This window comes from Podarcis pityusensis, assembly GCF_964106645.2.
Source record: "Podarcis pityusensis genome assembly, chromosome: Z".
NCBI lineage: Eukaryota > Metazoa > Chordata > Lepidosauria > Squamata > Lacertidae > Podarcis > Podarcis pityusensis.
This window is the reverse complement of record NC_138044.1, coordinates 23,788,309-23,806,568: the sequence shown is the minus strand read 5'-3', so window position 1 is coordinate 23,806,568 and position 18,260 is coordinate 23,788,309. Positions and strand designations below refer to the sequence as shown.

The following is an 18,260-nucleotide window of genomic DNA, read 5'->3' as shown; positions in this document are numbered from 1 at the left end:
GTTGGGGATAGTTTGCCTATTTCTGTTTTCCATGCTTTGAGCATGGTCTGTGTGTACCTGTTAAGTGTTGTGGGAATTTTCCTTAGTTTGTTTGGGAGGAGTGGGTATGCTGTAGTGCAGGTATTTTCAATTGTGTCCCTTTCTAGGTGTATCCATTGTTTTGTCTCATCTTCTAGTATATATGGGATTATATGGCGTATTTGGTTGGCACTGTAATATGCTTCTATGTTGGGGATTCCCCATCCTCCCTCTGAGGTGGGGAGGTGCAGGTATTTGGGGCTTATTCTTGGTTTTTTCTGTGAGAAGATAAAAGAGTGTAGTTTTCTCTGCCATCTGTGAAGTTGGGTTGGGGGAATCCAGATTGGGAGGGTTTGGAATAGGTAGGTTAGTTTTGGGAGGGTGATCATTTTGATCATGGCTATTTTGTCTGAAAGAGTGAAATTCATGTTGTTCCATCTCTTTAGGTCTTTGTTTATATTTCGCCACAGGGGCTTGTAGTTGTGGAGGTATAATTTATTGAGGTTTCTGGTTATTTGTACCCCTAGGTATCTGAACTTGGTGTGGCAAAGTTTTATCTTGGTGACATTAGTGAGTTCTTTTTGGGTGTGAGGAGGGGTGTTGAAGCACATAGCAAGGTAGGTTAGATTGAGAGAAACTAATTGCCTCAAGGTTATTGGACAGCATTCTGACCACTGCACCACACTGCCCCTTAAGGAGCGCCTCTGAACCACGGAGACTCATGAGTGGTCCAAGCTTGGAGCGGCAGAGCCAGCTGTTTTTCTAAAGAGTGATGCGTCTAGACAGAGCTTTTCTTGCGAGTTTATATCTTCAAGCTCCGTTTGTTTGTAACTCAAACATGGATTTTGGCTAATAGTGCCTTAGAGACCAACTAAGTTTGTTCTGTTACTCCTGAGTAAGCTTGGGTAGACTCCTGGGGATAGCCCCCCCCCCCAACCTGGAAGGAGACAAATTTCAGTCCGCTTCTGGAGCTTCTGGCGCCCACTTGCCACGGGAAGGGAGCGTTTCGATGCCTCTAAACTCCACCAGTTCTCTATACTAGAGCACCTGCATCGAAGGCGCAAGGTCCCTGGTTCAATTCCCGGGCAGGGTCGGGAATGTTCCACCCACCGCCCCCCTTTGAAAGCCCAGAGAAGAGTTGCCGTATAGCGGAGAGGACACCTAGGGAGATAGACCAAGGGTCTGGCTTCCAGTGTAAGCTGGCTTTCTGCTCGGAGCGCTCGTGCAGCCAGAATCGGGGCCGCCCCAGCGGATACAGCGCCTATGCAGCCTTTAAGAGAGGATGTTTGATAACGGGACATTGTCTCTGACTGGCTGCGCTTGAGTGGGACGGACCTGTCCGTGTGGGGGGCGGGTTACACTAGCCAGGCAGACTTCGTTCGTTTGCTGGAGAGAGTCGGTCAGTTCTTCGAGGTGAGCCCAGCTGACAGTTGCGCCGCCATGAAGTGTTCTCTGCTCTTCGCTCTTCTGCTGCTGCTGTTGCTGCGCCTTCTGCCTTGCGGCGAGACCCAGAGCACGGCCCCTGCTCCCACCGAAGACCCCTTGATGCTGAACGAGACCAACGGATCGATGTGCGCTCAGTGGCTGTACGGGTCCGAGCCGCCAGTGGTGGAAGCTTTCCAGTGCGCGGGGCAACCCGACGGCGCCGAAGTCAAGTTCTGCTGCGGGACCTGCGATCAGATGCGCAATTGCTCCTTCGAAGAGCTCGCCAAGGGCTCCCCAGCGCGCCCCACCGACGGCGGACCACAGCAGTGCCCTACTTCGCCTCCAGTGACCCGTAAGGCGACCACCTCTCTTTCTATATCTTAGTACCTTGGGTGAACACTACCTGCGCGCTGCCCCTAATTCTGCATGCGACCCTGCCGTCCTCTCTCTTTTAGACGTAGGTTCCCCGCTCCCCAGCTGGTTCCCATTTCCTTCTATTTCTGTTCGTCCCGCTCTTGAACTTGCGGTGATGCGCAGAAGACTCTGGGTTGCCGCCGTCGGACTAGCTTGCTGACGGGCATGCAAGTAGCTCCGAAAGAGTTTGGCAAGATTTGTACACGGGGTGGGGAGTGGGCAACTTTCCCGAAAAAGTCCGGAGTGTCCTGCTTTCTAGGCTGCTCCCCTATAGGAACGTTTGTCCCAGGGAGTCTTCTCAGATGAGTGTAGTAAGACTTCGGTTACTATGAAACACTTTCCTTTCCTTGAGAATATTAGCATATTTATCTTGGTACCTGAAGAAGGAGGGGAAGGTAGTTCCTGTACTCAGTATGCGGTGGACTTTATTTCTTGGCGTATTGACTCCTGAAGAATGGCTTCAGTTTGAGATACTTTACCTTAGGATGCTAGCCATATCCGCGCTCCTCCTAGTTTTGGAATTCAAAATCCCCTGCTCCATTCCTGGGGAGTCCAGTTTGTCCCGTTGAGCCGAACTCTCGAGCAAATGGGTAGCAGAACAAGCACTAATCACAGTCTTTCTTCTGTTTCAGAGTTGGAGAGGGTGACTTTGTTTACCGGAGGAGTTGCTGCTAGCGTGGTATTCTACTTGGCTGTTTACCGTACTTACAAGATATTCTGGCGTAGAAAGCGATCCACCCGCGAAGCACAGGAAGGGATCGAGCTAGAGGTCACCCCTTCTGATAGATCCCATGACTCCTCCGACCGCTCCAGCACATTGGCTGCACCGTCGCCTGCTGGTGCAGAGGGTCTTCAGAGTGTCCGTGACGCTCCTGCTGCTGCATCTGGCAGCCCACCGAGTGTGCAGCCCCAAGCTAGGGGCTCTGAGAATGTGACCATCATGTGGTATCCAACAGGATTTGTCCCACTCCGAATTGGCCCTCCTTCTGCCTCACAGCCAAACCAGGGCGGCAAAAAAACCCCGGCTAGGTCAGAGAAGAAGTAGGAGACCCTCCTCTAATTTAAGGGGTTAGGCTCCCCTGCTAAAGCTGATCACCCACAGCATGCTTTTTAGAATCAGGGAAATTAGCTGATCCTATGAGGAGGATGTCTTGCAATCTATTAACTAGAATGTCACCTACTATTATTCAATACTATCAGTCACTGCTTTGTTGTAATAAGGTGTTTTTATCATTATGTCATGTGCTTAAAGTATGCATTGAATGTGCACTGAAAAGCTTGTTGTGGCTCAGCATGTTGCATCACTGTGTTTGACTTTTCCTATGGGAGGCTTGTTACCTGCTCTATATTGGCACAAGCCGGGGGTCTGTCTTATGGGAGGGTATTTTTTTCTTTTGCCATATAATAATCTCTGAGGTTTCCTTAATCTTTCATTGTATAACCATTTCTGTGTATGACTCCTGCAGAGGCAAATCAGGAAAGCCCGGACGGGTCCTGAATCATTTGCTTCTTGAATGCATAGAATCATGTTTGTATCATTTGTCAATGTATCCACCAAATAATCAATAAAAATGTGTTTTTTGCAACCTGGTCTCTTCAATTCTAATTTTCCATCTTCTGACTAAATTCTGTTGCAGGTGGGATTTGATATGATGTGGCGCAGCAGTTTAACTGCCTCCATTAGATCTCTAGCCTTGATTAGCTCTTGAAGATGCAATTCTATTTGCTTTCTATTCTGTTTATATTTTACACTTCCTCCAAGGAGCCAGTAGGCGAGACAGTAAATGTCCAGATGTGGCCCAAGGAGTGCCATGGAGAAGGAGGGATTTGCTCTCCCCATCCCTAGCCCAACACTCTCACCACTACCCTATACTTGATTAAAGACCCTAAACCAGCGGTTCTCAACCTGTGGGTCCCCAGGTGTTGTTGGACTACAACTCCCATCATCCCTAAACTCTGGCCTTGCTAGCTAGGGATGATGGGAGTCGTAGTTCAACATCATCTGGGGACCCACAGGTTGAGAAAGACTGCCCTAAATAGTCACAGGTCACCCTGGTGATTGTCTCAGGCAAAGATTGTAGGCTGGCTTGTGGAACTGGTGGGAGGGTTTTGGGTGCTCTCTCTCTCTGCTCCCTTCTTGCCCTTCACAAATAACCCAGAGATGCATTTTAAATAAAAGGACACATTCTCCCGGACCATCCATGGGCCAGATTGAGAAGGCAATTGGGCCGCATCTGGCCCACAGGCCTTAGGTTGCCTATCCCTGCCCTAAACAGTCACAGGTCACCCTGGTGATTGTCTCAGGCAAAGATTGTAGGCTGGCTTGTGGAACTAGTGGGAGGGTTTTGGGTGCTCTCTCTCTCTGCTCCCTTCTTGCCCTTCACAAATAACCCAGAGGTGCATTTTAAATAAAAGCACACCTTCTACTCACATAAAAACACCAGGCAGGCCCCACAAATAACTCAGAGATGCATTTTAAATAAAAGGACACATTCTACTCATGTAAAAACACACTGAGCCAGACTGTGGAACTGGTGGGAGGGTTTTGGGTGCTCTCGCCCTTAATGTTCCTGTTTCTCTCTCTCTGCTCCCTCCTTGCCCTCCATGAGGTCGGGCCTTAGGCAGTTCACCCCACTTTTCAGGGAGCAAAATGTTTTAAACCTCCCCTCCCTCTTCCACAATTCTGATGGAAGTACCCCCCCCCCCCAAGCTTCTGTCATCATGGGAATCATGGGGAGGGAAGATTCAACCAGCCAGCAGGGGAGAAGAGGTCGGGGGAGGGGGGAGGAAGTGGGGGAAGAAGAGTGTGAAGCATCTCTGATTCTACCCTCTGCTGAGAGATTACTCCAAGAGAATCCAGCTGTTGATGGGAGAAAGGCGGCCCACTCCTCTTCTCCCTGCCACACTTTATTCAAGTCTATAGCACTATGTGTTGGCAGGGCACAAGCACAGCATGGGAGCATTCCAAACTCAGCCAGGGGAGCATCATGACTTAACAGAGAAGCACATCCAAATTGCTCTGCCAGTCTGGAGCCCAAGTCAGGCCAGATACCATCATATGATGGCTTCACACATGAAGCAATTTGCCCCTCCCCTTCTGATGCTGTTCCTGCTGGCATGAGCAGCAGGACTGCAAATCCAGTGGTGGCCCTGCCATTTCCTCAAGTTCTGAAGCTCCCTTTGGATTGCAGTTTGGAGAAGTTACAAAGGCCACATGCATAGCCTCTGGAGGGATGTCAGAGAAGGTGAATGCATCCTTCCATCAATATGACGGCATTTCTAACATCAAACAACTTCAAAACAGGGAATTGAGGATGGGCAAAGCAGCATAGAGGTATAGCTTGCGTACAATTCTGAAGAACTGTGAAAGAAGCAGCAATGTGGCCTGCCCTTTTTTTTAGTGGAACTGAGAGCATTTCATGCCAGCTGGGGGGAAAGGCAGGGGTCAGACCACTTGCCAGTGGTGGACTGGGCCCAAAATGGCCGTGGCATGGATCAGATGGGCATCACACCTTTTCCTTCGCAGCCCCTTTTCCCCTGCTGGGGAGCCCTTCTTCAGCTCCCCCTCCCCCATCACCTCTGATTCTGACTGACCCCACTGCTCATCTGATTACTGAAAGGGAAGGTTATGGCTGCGTAAGAAGAGGCAGTGGTCCAGAAGCAGCCAAGGGGGTTCAGAGAGAAAAAGGGCCTATGTCCTGGAGGCCGTGACCAGAGTGTGTGCGCATTGCATGGAAAATCTACCAAATACAGGCCAGATATGCACATTCCCTGAAACCTCTTGGGACGTTATGCATGCTGACTAGGAAATAGGCACAATTCCCTCTTCACGGATGCATTGGGTGCACATTCTCCATGAGGTGTGGTGAATGTGCACAATGGCCGCTTGTTGCACATATTAACTAGCCGTCCCCATAACAGATATCATCCATGCTAGGATTCTTAGGACTAATTAAATTTAGTATTTAATTATTCAGTGTGTTTTATTTTATTCTGATGTGCTTATGAAAAAGATTTTTTTAAACAAAATTACAGCATTACATGTTCCGAGTAATGATTAGTGCAGCCATCATGTGAAGTTCAAGTCCTCTTTGAACTAGTTTTTGGTCTCTGCAGCTGTCTCCTCTGCTGCTGCTCTTTCATTTGAGCTGGGGTGGGGGAGGCACATGGGTTCAGGTGGTGGGAGAAGTGGTAGCAGGTTCCTGGTTCCAGCAAGATCTCTGAACTCACCTTCTTGGATGTGAACTCCACTGAAAAGAGGCGAATTTCCACTACAAAATATACTTAGAATGCATACTTGTGGGAAGGCATATACCGTATTTTTCGCCCCATAGGACGCACTTTTTCCCCTCCAAAAATGAAGGGGAAATGTGTGTGCGTCCTATGGGGCGAATGCAGGCTTTCGCTGAAGCCTGGAGAGCGAGAGGGGTCGGTGCGCGGTTCTCCGCAAGGCACGGGAGCCCTGCGCTGGGCTCCCGCGGCTTGCGGAGAGTTGCCTGCATGCCGAAGGCTGGGCGCACTGAGCTCAGCGCGCCCAGGCTTCGCGCAGCTCTCCGCAAGGCGTGGGAGCCTGTCACCGGGCTCCCACAGCTTGCGGAGAGTTGCCTGTTCTGGGGGCTGGGGTCAGGGGAAGCTCGGGCTTCCCCCACCCCAGCCCCGCATCTGGGGGGGAAATAAATTTTTCCCCTTTATTTCCCCCCAAAAAAACTAGGTGCGCCTTATGGGACGGTGCGTCCTATAGGGCGAAAAATACGGTAGTTCTTTAATAGTATGATATCTTTACTCAGAAGCAGTTCTGTAATTGGTATCCTGGCTGTATGTGGTTACAGCCCAATATTATTCATTTTGCTCAGATTTTAATGGTGTTTATTCCAAATAACTGAAGAAGCACACAGAATCATAGGAATCAACCTGGACCCCCCTTGCAATCATCATCTGAAGCCTTTCTTCCTGTTGCTGCTTCACTGGAGGACAAGAGGTCGACAATACAAGAACTGGCCCTTTCTGTAGTGGCTACCCATTTGTGTGATGCTCTCCCCAGGGAGGCTCCTCTGGAGTGTTCAATATATATATTTAAGTGCCAGGAAAAAAAACATTTCTGTATAACCAGGCCGTTGGCTAATAAAACAATCTATGTCCTTTTAAACCGTGTGGGACAAGGGTTATTGGTTTGTGGGGGGTTTCAGTATTTTGTGTTCTCATTTTGTATTTTTATGTTGTGAACCGCCTTGTGATCTTTGGCTGAATAGCTGTATATTAAAATAAATAAATACATACATACATACATACATACATACATACATACATACATACTAGAACCATAGGGTGGAAGGGAGCCCAAGGCTCATCTAGTCCAAACCCCTGCAATGCACATGCATGTTTACTCTGGAGTAAACTCAAAAGCTATGGTTAGGTTAAGGTGCCTGGGGGCCCTGGTGAAGTTCTCAAAATAAAGCCACCACTTCCATGCAAAAGAAATACCTGAAATAAGGTGCCAACATTTTTTCCAATATTGATAGAAAAGGAAGAAGATACTCTGAGCATGTGCAGTTTTTCCCATTTTAAACTCTCTTGACTCATCATTGGTTTTAGTTACTTCATGCCAAGGGCCCATCACCAGCTCACAGTCTAACTCCATTTGGCACTTTCCATTTCCTAAACTGTGTGTCAAAGCATCTTCTTTGGGCACCTCTTCTGCCCAAAGCATACACACCAAGCATATTGAAATTCAACTGCGGCACATAGAGAACAGGAATCTCTGTTAGTTCAGTTTTACCTGTACTGTGTTACCCTGCTTTTATCTGTCTTTTTTACATTGTTTTACTGTTTAATTTAATGTTTTATTTGTGTGAACAGCACGCGCACACGCGCACACACACACACCAAGCATGTTATTTTCTTGTGCTTGCTGTTGCACTCTTACATGCTAATCAAGACAATGAGAGCTGTGGAAGGCAGGTAAAGCTTTCCGTCAGAGGATGCCAATTACCAGCTAAAGCTAAGTTAGACTAGAGATCGCAAAATTTCTTTGGCCCTTTTGCAAACCATTGATACCATGTACACACTGCAAACACACACCCTCAAATTCCCTTCAAGTCAATTGGTATTTTAGAAGTTTGCTTTCCACTCTGCAGGTGTAACACACACCATATGAAAGCTAGGCTCCAAAGACATCTTTAAACCCTAGTTTTGTGAGGGTGAGGCAGGGAATGCAGGGAACCCTGAGGACACAAGGAAGTGCCTCTGTAGGTACATGTGGGCACCACGTTGGTGACCCAAGAATGAGACCAATCAATTTAAGACAGAGACCAATATCAAATCACATGTTTTTATTGAATTGGTACATGTGGTTTGTAAACATAAATTTGGACAAGTGTTTGTGCTATAAAAACAGCTTCCTGCATTGCAGGAGCAATAGATTAGTGAGGCACCCATCAAGGTTTGCCTGCTTTGCTTCTTGAGGGGTTGTATATAGAAGTGGTCATACAAATCTCAAGATCAAACAAAAGTGCTTTGGGACAACATAATGTAGGAATGTTAAGGAAGGTAGGAGGGGATGTATTGTTTTGATATCTTCCCTCCTCACTCACACTAGGGAGCAAACAACAGAGCACATTCCCTTTGCAAGTTATTGGAAGAAAGTTGATTATTCATTAGAATCCTTTAATTAAGCAATCCAGTCTGGCTTGTCCAGTCTGCACTGTTCCTGGTAAGTTTCCCATTTATTTCCGTCTTAAAATAATAATACAAAAACACAGTCTTCTTCAAACGTAAGAACAAAGTTTTACTCACATTCAGTTCACGGCAGTCATCTGAAGGCAGGCTTTATCTTGGGATTTCAGTGAAAAGACGTCTGAGCTACATCTCAGACTTTCTGCTTGTGACGCTTGAGCCATGTGCTGACTAAGAGTCCGGAGAGCAAGAGTAAGAGTAAGAAAGTAAGGGAGTAAGAGAGAGATGGTTGCGTGGCCAGCCCTTTTATCTGGTCAGCTAGGCTCATGCCCATCTACTTAGTCACACACAGGGGGAGAGAAGGCTCCACAGCAGGTATGACAATGTCCTCCCAATCTGAAGCCACATTCCCCCCCCCCCCCCGTGTGTCTATTCTAGGCAATAGGAAAATATTGTACTTGACCGCTCAAGGAATAATACATGACATATTAACTCCCATGGTAACTGCACAAAGGTGCCCCCCCCCCCCGCGCTTGTCTCTATGTAGGCAATAAATATGAAAAGTAGGAACAGACATGCAAACAAAATCATTTATGGGAAAGATCAAGCTGACTCAAAATACATCTCTCCCACCCCTGTCCCAAAGTAAACGTAACAAGCTGTTGTGTAGCAGTTCAACAATGATACATCATGTCTTCACTGGTCCCATTTGCAGAGATTATTTTCAGGGCATCATCTGTGCTTTGAGTGCAACACAACCATCATTTGCAGGGATGAATCATAGACGCATAGAACTGCAGAGCTGGGAGGGAGCACGAGGGTTTTCTAGTCTTCCCCCCGAGCTACCAATTGAGCTATCCAGCTATGAGATGGTGTCTTCCCTGCTACTGGCAGCTGGGGTAGTTCAGCCAAACCAACAACTTTCTGGGTTGTACTTACACCGTGTCTTGTATTTACCAGTTTAGTAATCTCTGCTGAGGCAGCACAGAACTAACTCTGCCCTGTAGGAAAAGAATATACAGTCATATCTTGGGTTGCAGATGCTTCGGGTTGCACAGTTTTGGGTTGCGCACTGTGCTGAACCTGGAAGTACCGGAACGGGTTACTTCTGGGTTTCGGCACTTGTGCATGCGCAGAAGTGCTAAATTGCTCTTTGTGCATGCACAGAAGTGCAGAAGCGCCACCCACACATGTGCAGACGTGGCACTGTGGGTTGTGAAAACTGCAGGTTGCGAACGTGCTTCCTGCACAGATCACGTTTGCAACCCGAGCGTCCACTGTACAATGCCATCTCATTCAGTCCATTACTGAGGCCAGACACTGGTCCAGCACACCCACCTGTAGATGTACAGGAGAAATTGTTCCAGGAACAAACACTCTAGATTTCCACTCAGATGGACAGAAAGCTTGGAGAGAGAGAATTTCTATAGACCACAACACCCCCTACTCCTTGGCCCTCAAATCTGTCCTGATGCTGGGCCTTAAAAGTATGTTCAATACTACCATGCTTTTTTCGAAGGCTCAAATATTTACATCAAAAATCATTTTCTAATCAGGGGTGTAGGAAGGGGGGGCAGGGCGCCCCAGTTGTCCACACTGCCCAGTTGTCATCTCTGAGGAGGGTGACAAAATCCCCCTCATGGCAGATCACTGCTCTGCTCCCCAGGCGCCCATCACCACACCCTTCGCCCCCCTGGATGCCCATTGCTGTGTCCATTGCCCCCATTGGGCACCCATCGCCGCACCGATCACCCCCTGGGCACTGATTACTGCACTGATTGCCCCCAATGGGCACCAATCACCATGCCAATTGCCTCTCTGGGTGGCTTGCCCCGCCCCCCAGGTGCATGGCATGTGCGCCGCTCTGGGTGCCCAAGCGGCATGGGCGCTGTTCCTACCATCAGAGACAACCCAAAATGGCTTGTATTTCTGCCCGGACTTCAACCTGTTAGCAGTTGGGTAAATTCTGGTTTTTGATCTACTTGTCTGCCAACAGAGAATTGTTATTTGAACTAAAAGAATGTAAAAAATAACTTTGCAGGGCATCAGATCTGAAGTACTTCACCTATATATATTGGAGGAAGGGATGGGTAGAGTAAAAATAATTCTTGGAGTGGAAGTACAAGAGAGATTCCATGGGGAAGAGTCCCGTTTCTCCTCCTCATACTCCAACAATATCCAGATCTGTTCCTCTAGAAGAGATAGGTAGGCTAACTGCACTGGGTTCAGTGATGATATTAGAAGGAATATGTTCAGGCCAATGGATCAGAACCCTTGTTTCTCCAACAACATATCCTCCAGTAAGGGCAAGGGGTTTTACAAGGCCAAACTATTTTCCACCTTCGCCGCATCAAGCAGTTAGTCCCTTACCTTTCCCGCCCCGACCTGGCCACAGTGATCCATGCAACGGTCACCTCCAGGCTTGACTACTGTAATTCGCTCTATGCAGGGCTGCCCTTGAAGCTGTCCCAGAAACTCCAGCGGGTGCAGAATGCTGCAGCGAGGCTCCTCACGGGGTCTCTACCATGGAGCATATTCACCCAGTGCTTTTCCAGCTGCACTGGCTCCCGGTGGAGTACAGGGTCAGATTTAAGGTGCTGGTTCTGACCTTTAAAGCCCTTCATGGCCTAGGACCCTCGTACCTACGGGACCGCCTCTCCCGGTATGCCCCACGGAGAGCCTCAAGGTCCATAAATAGCAACACCCTAGTGGTCCCGGGCCCCAAGGAAGTTAGATTGGCTTCAACCAGAGCCAGGACCTTTTCAACTCTGGCTCCGGCCTGGTGGAACGCTCTGCCTCATGAGACCACGGCCCTGCAGGATCTGATTTCTTTCCGCAGGGCCTGTAAGACAGAGTTGTTCCGCCTCGCCTTTGGCTTGGAGCCAATTTGATTCCCTCCCCCTCTTTCTTTTTTCTTTTCCTTTCTCCTCCTGCGATGAGGCTACATTTTAATATTTTAATGTTTCAATATTTTAATGTTGTATTTTAATTTTGTTTTTAAGTTGTATTCATTCAACTTATTTTTATTATTGCTTGTTAGCCGCCCTGAGCCTGGCCTTGGCTGGGGAAGTCGGGGTATAAATTATTATTATTATTATTATTATTATTATTATTATTATTATTATTATTATCTAAGTCTAGGATTCATTGTACTTTTATTTTTCCCAAGTCTCCATCTTAGCAGCTCTCTAGGGAGGTGGGAAAATGTGCCTGGGGAGGAAGAACTGGGGAGAGCTGTGGGGGCCCAATCACATTGGTTCTGGGCAAGGTGAGGTATGGTGTGGGAGGTAGGGCAAAAAGGATAAAGGACGGACATGAGAGACAATTGGTGATTGTGTGCCAACACTCTTTCCAACCTGAAGAATTGTGATGGTCCTATCAGCCAGCCCTCAGGTCTATGGCTGCTGCAGTTGAGTACCAGATTAGCCATGAATAAAGTCTCTCATCCATGACTTGACTGTGGATGAGAAGGCTGACCTGGCCTGCATTACTGAGACCTGGGTGGGTGAACAGGATGGAGTTAGTCTTCCCCAGCTGTCCCCACCTGGATCCTTCGCACAGCATTGGGGCAAACTTGAGGGCCAGGGATCAGGGAGTACTGTGGTCTACAGAAATCCTCTTCCTCTCTTCAGGCTTTCTGTCCAGCTGAATGGGGATCTAGAGTGTTTGTTCCTGGCACAATTTCTCCTTTACATCTACAGGTGTGGCTGTGGATGTGCTGGACCGGTGTCTTGCCTCAGTAATGGACTGGATGAGAGACAATAGACTGAAGCTCAACCCAGATAAGACAGAGGCACTGTTAGTGGTTGGATGGGAGACTGCCTGGTCTTGAGGTGGTTACATTCCCTCTTAGGAGCAGGTACGTAGCTTTGGGGTGCTCCTGGATCCATTGCTGTCACTTGAGGCCCAGGTGGTTTTGCGCCTGAAATAACCTCACACTGACACGTAATTTTAGTTTAAGTTATTGGGCAAAATTTAGGCCACAACTTTATTGATTACAGCAAAGTGAGCGGTGTTGGCTTAGGCATTGGCAACAGACTATAACTGACTCCTGCCTCTCCGGCTGGAAGTCTGAAAGGGTAAACACCAAACGAGAGAGCAACATCGATGAAGACCAACAAAGCTCACCCCGGGGTTCCTGTGGTCCTGGTATGGCCCTAGCCCCTCAAGTGGACTTTGGACGAGATCCAGGACCCCCAGATTCCTTTACCGGAATACCCTTCTTCATGGAGGGGCAGGTGATGGCCGCACCTCCCCTCCCACACACTTCAATAAGCCAATGCCTAACCGCCAAACCTTACAAAGTTGTGACGATTGCTAAGGGGGTAGGCGAAAACCAAGTGACTACATCCAATCTGCCAAATGGAAAAATTCCTACCCAGCCCCTGCTCCAAAGCAGGCGACCCAATCCAAAGCAAGGCCAAAGCAGTAGCACCTAAAACTAGGGAGGGAGGGCGGGTGTTTGGCAGCATGAGGCAAGTTCCCCTAGTTATGCCGCGCTGCTGCTTTTATAGGCCCCAAGAATCGCGCCAACTGCCCCGATTGGCCCAAACAGCCAAGCACGATCCTGGGGCCCAAAGGCTTGGGCAACGCCTGGCAACAACTCTCCCCGTGGGGGTGGCTTAGGGGCCCACGCGCAACCAGGACCCTCATTAAGGAGGATCCCATTTGCTGGCACAGAGTGTCTTCTGTCAGCTTCAGCTGATGGCTCGGCTACGGCCCTATCTGGACAGGGATAGCATAACTTCTGTGGCCTCCTCTATGGTAACCTCTATGTTAGATTACTCTGATATGTTATACATGGGGCTGCCTCTGAATACGGTTCAGAAACTTCAGCTGGTACAAAATTTGACAACCAGGTTGCTCATGGGGGCAAGACAAGTCGAGCATATAATGCTGCTTTTGGGCCCCATTCAAAGTGCTGGTGCTGACCTATAAAGCTTTACATGTCTCAGGACCTCAATACCTTAAGGACCACCTCTCCTCATACCAACCTGGACCCAGTGCTTGTCACCTGAGGCCCTTCTCAGTGTCCACTCTCCTCTAGAGGTCCATAGGCTGACATATCGCAAACATGCCTTTTCTGTGGTGGCTCCCAGAGAGGCTAGTCTGGAAACATCATTACAGTGGTGCCTCGCAAGACGAAATTAATTCGTTCCGCGAGTTTTTTTGTCTAGCGAATTTTTCATCTTGCGAAGCACGGTTTCCCATAGGAATGCATTGAAATTCAATTAATGCGTTCCTATGGTCAAAAAAAGTCCAATCAAAGCCAAATTTGGTACAACAATAGTTTATTAACTGCTCTTTAAAGTCACACATACTTTAAAGAGCATATCAAAAATTGAAGGAACAATAAATTAAGTTTCTAAACATGACAGGAAAAACATTTAAAAATCAAAAAAGGGTACATTACATTTTCTAAGACTCTGGGGGACCACTCGAAGAAGGTTCCTCTTCCACTCTTTGCTTCTTGCTGAGGAACCTGTCCATGGTCTGCTGCTTCATCCGCCTTTTCAGCAGCTCCCTGAGAGGCAACATGACCGTCGTATCAAAAGTGTTCGCTTGGTCATGTGCCACGTGCTTGATAGGGTGGTGCCGCTCTGCAAAAGCCTGCACCTCCTTCCACTTCTGGCAAATGTCCCTCAGTTCTTTGGAGGACGGCCGTTCCTCAGTTGCTTCCTCCTCTTCCAGCGAGGCCTGCTCCTGCGCAACCTCTGCCTGCAGTTCAACCAGCTCCTGGGTGGTCAGCTCGTGATCGTGCTCCTCCACCAGCTCGCAGAAGTCCTCCTCTGTGACCTCCAGGCCCATGGTCCTCCCCAAGGCAACAATGTCCTGCACCACTGTTGACTCTGGTGCATCAGAGTCACTTGGTGCCACACAGTCCGGCCACAGGCTGCGCCAAGTGCAATTCAAATTTCTCTGGCTGATCCCGTTCCAGGCCGTGGTGATCATCTTCAAGCAGGTGACGGTGTCGAAGTGGTCCTTCCAGAAGTCCCGCAGGGTGATGGTGGTGCAATCAGTCACCTCGAAGCAGCGCCTGAAAACCTCCTTGGTGTAGAGTTTCTTGAAATTGGCGATGACCTGCTGATCCATCGGCTGGAGCAGTGGCGTGGTGTTAGGCGGCAGGAACGTGATGTTGATGAAGCTGAACTCCTGCAACAAGTCCACCTCAAGGCCTTTAGGATGAGCAGGAGCATTGTCCATCAGAAGCAAAGCCTTCAGCGGCAGGTCGTTGTCCAGCAGGTACTGTTTGACAGCAGGGCCAAAAGCAAGATTGACCCAGTCCACAAACAGCACACGTGTGACCCAAGCCTTGCTGTTGGATCGCCACATGACACTCAGCCGCTCCTTGTCGACCTTGTGTTTCTTGAAGGCCCGTGGGTTCTCCGAGTGGTACATCAGCAGGAGCTTGATCTTCAGGTTGCCGCTTGCGTTGGCACAGAAGAGCAGGGTCAGACGGTCCTTCATGGGCTTGTGGCCAGGCAACTTGGCCTCCTCCTGTGTGAGGAAAGTCCTTTTGGGCATCCTCTTCCAAAACAGCCCGGTCTCGTCGCAGTTGAAGACCTGCTGTGGAACGTAGCCCTCCATCTTCACAACCTCCAGGAACTCCAAGGCAAAGTCTTCAGCCGCAGGAACATCAGAACTGGCAGCCTCTCCATGCCTGACCACGCTGTGGATTCCAGATCTCGTCTTGAACCGGTCAAACCAGCCTCTGCTTGCCTTGAAGACTTCTGGCTCGGCCGAGGTTCCTGGCTGTTCCCGGATGAGGTCTGCGTGCAAGGCCTTGGCCTTCTCACAAATGACGGCCTCAGTCACTGTGTCCCCTGCACGCTGCTTCTCTTCTAACCAGATGAGCAGCAACTTCTCGACCTCCTCCAGAACAGCTGGGCGGTTCTTCACGATCCTGGTGACTCCCTTGGCTGCATCAGTTGCAAGGATCTTCTCCCTCATCTTCAGGATGGTCCCGATGGTCGATGGGTTCCTGCCGTACTCCCTGGCGAGGTCCGTCACACGCATTCCACTGTCGTGCTTCCGGATGATCTCCTTCTTCATCTCCAGCGTCACCTTCTCCTTCTTCCTCTGCAGCAGCAGTCTTCTTGGGTCCCATGGCAGCACAGCTGTTACCTTTGTAAACTCAGAAAAAGAAAAAGAAATTCAGCAATTCAAACCCAGAACCAAGTCCTTGAATTCCAAACACCCAACCCAAAATCCAAAAACCCCAAAAAAAGTTTTAAAAGTTTAACTTACGAAATGGCTGCAAATCACCAAAGTCTTCAAAATCCTCAAATGGCTGCAAAAGAAGTTTTGGGAAAGCTTTAAAAATCACCAAAGTCTTCAAAAACCTCAACTGTTCCCCCAGCCCCTCCCCAACTGTTGCAAACCCCTCCCCAACTGTTGCAAACCCCTCCTCAACTGTTCCCCCAGCCACCCAGCACACAGAAGTTCAAAACCCAGAAATTTTTTCCAAAAAAACAACATGGCCCAATGGTCACAGAAAACCATAAAAATTCAAAAAAAAAAAAAAACCACACAAGCTCCCAGATTCTTGCAAACCCCTCCCCAGCTATTCCCCCAGCCACCCAGCACACAGAAATTCAAAACCCAGAAAATTTTTTCAAAAAAAAACAACATGGCCCAATGGTCACAGAAAACCATAAAAATTCAAAAAAAAACCACACAAGCTCCCAGATTCCTGCAAACCCCTCCCCAGCTGTTCCCCCAGCCACCCAGCACACAGAAATTCAAAACCCAGGAAATTTTTTCAAAAAAAAAAAACAACATGGCCCAATGGTCACAGAAAACCATAAAAATTAAAAAAAAAAAAACCACACAAGCTCCCAGATTCCTGCAAACCCCTCCCCAGCTGTTCCCCCATCCACCCAGCACACAGAAATTCAAAACCCAGAAAATTTTTCAAAAAAAAAACAACATGGCCCAATGGTCACAGAAAACCATAAAAATTCAAAAAAAAAACCACACAAGCTCCCAGATTCCTGCAAACCCCTCCCCAGCTGTTCCCCCAGCCACCCAGCACACAGAAATTCAAAACCCAGAAATTTTTTTCCAAAAAAAACAACATGGCCCAATGGTCACAGAAAACCATAAAAATTCAAAAAAAAAAAACCACACAAGCTCCCAGATTCCTGCAAACCCCTCCCCAGCTGTTCCCCCAGCCACCCAGCACACAGAAATTCAAAAATTCAAAACCCAGATATTTAAAAAAAAACAACAACATGGCCCAATGGTCACAGAAAACCATAAAAATGCAGAAAAAAACCACACAAACTCCCAGATTCTTGCAAACCCCTCCCCAACACCAAGTCCTTGAATTCTAAACACCCCAACCCAAAATCCAAAAAACCCAAAAAAAGTTTTAAAAGTTTAACTTACCAAACAGCTGCAAAAGAAGTTTTGGAAAAGCTTCAAAAATCCAGCAAACTCTTTAAAAAGCTCAGAAAGGCCACCACACCGCGTGCAATGTGTTGCTCCTCGAGGTCAAGTCGCAACTGCACCTCTTCAAGCAATGCACCTTGGGTTTTAACAGTTTTACGAAAAAGGAAACAAACTTGCAAGACGTTTTCGTCTTGCGAAGCAAGCCCATAGGGAAATTCGTCTTGCGAAGCAACTCGAAAATGAAAAAACCTTTCGTCTTGCGAGTTTTTCGTCTTGCGAGGCGTTCGTCTTGCGGGGCACCACTGTACATGTCTTTAGGCACCAGGCAAAAACATTTCTCTCTATCCAGGCCTTCAGCTAGTAAACAATCTATGGCCTTTTAAATGTGGAGGGACTTTTGTTTTTATATTTTCTGTGGTTGTTTTATTGTTTTTTATTATTATGCTATGTAAATTATATTTTTAATGTTGTACACTGCCTTTGGATCTTCAGATAGTAATAAAAGCAAGTTATGGTTGTGCAGTGTGGAGTTTTGCTTTGGTGGGTGCACCAGTCTCTTTCATTACGTAGAAGTGCAGCTCCAGTTATGCTGCTGGTTTACTGTTTGGTCCATAGGATGCACTGATGTCCATGAACAACTCCATGTAGCAAAAAACTGAACCTCTGTGTTTCTAGCATTTGCATGATTAAACCGCACTGTTGCCTCATCCTGTGGAACTCCATAATTTGCAAGATGAAACTACTCAGTAGTGGAATTGGGCCATGGAGATGGATTGCCATGAGGAACCTCAACATTATATGGCAGTCGGACTTCATTGTTAGGATATGGTGGCTGAGAATCAGTAGGATGTGGTGCTGGGTTTTGGAGGAGGGGCAGAGCAGTCGAGGAGGTCCAAGATTTTCCAGATGGTTGTGCTCTTGGTTCTCACTGTTGATTGTGTCCTGGGTCCACACTGTAGGATGAGTGGCAATGTTGGAGGTCCTTAAACAGCCTTATTAGGAAAAAGGTAAAGGTAAAGGGACCCCTGACCATTAGGTCCAGTCATGACCGACTCTGGGGTTACGTCGCTCATCTCACTTTATTGGCCGAGGGAGCCAGTGTACAGCTTCCGGGTCATGTGGCCAGCATGACTAAGCCGCTTCTGGCGAACCAGAGCAGCGCATGGAAACACCGTTTACCTTCCCACCGGAGCGGTACCTATTTATCTACTTGCACTTTGACGTGCTTTCGAACTGCTAGGTTGGCAGGAGCAGGGACCGAGCAACAGGAGCTGCGGGGATTCGAACCGCCAACCTTCTGATCGGCAAGTCCTAGGCTCTGTGGTTTAACTCACAGC

General features: G+C 48.2%; 1 protein-coding gene and 1 pseudogene across 2 annotated transcripts; one reads left to right on the top strand and one right to left on the bottom strand.

Moving 5' to 3' along the window:
- Positions 1–1,421: 1,421 nt before the first annotated feature.
- LOC308468803 (uncharacterized protein) lies at positions 1,422–2,902 on the top strand (the record flags this gene model as incomplete). Its single annotated transcript, XM_080991216.1, has 2 exons — positions 1,422–1,795; positions 2,490–2,902. Exons 1-2 carry the CDS (start codon positions 1,459–1,461, stop codon positions 2,900–2,902), a joined length of 750 nt encoding a protein of 249 aa, XP_080847342.1. The 5' UTR covers positions 1,422–1,458.
- Positions 2,903–12,016: 9,114 nt separating this feature from the next.
- On the bottom strand, positions 12,017–17,057 carry LOC308468802 (tigger transposable element-derived protein 1 pseudogene; annotated as a pseudogene). The gene is made up of 3 exons (XR_013991560.1): positions 16,921–17,057; positions 14,660–15,820; positions 12,017–12,026 (listed from the first exon to the last, which is right to left on the bottom strand). The product of XR_013991560.1 is annotated as a tigger transposable element-derived protein 1 pseudogene (transcript).
- Positions 17,058–18,260: the final 1,203 nt, after the last annotated feature.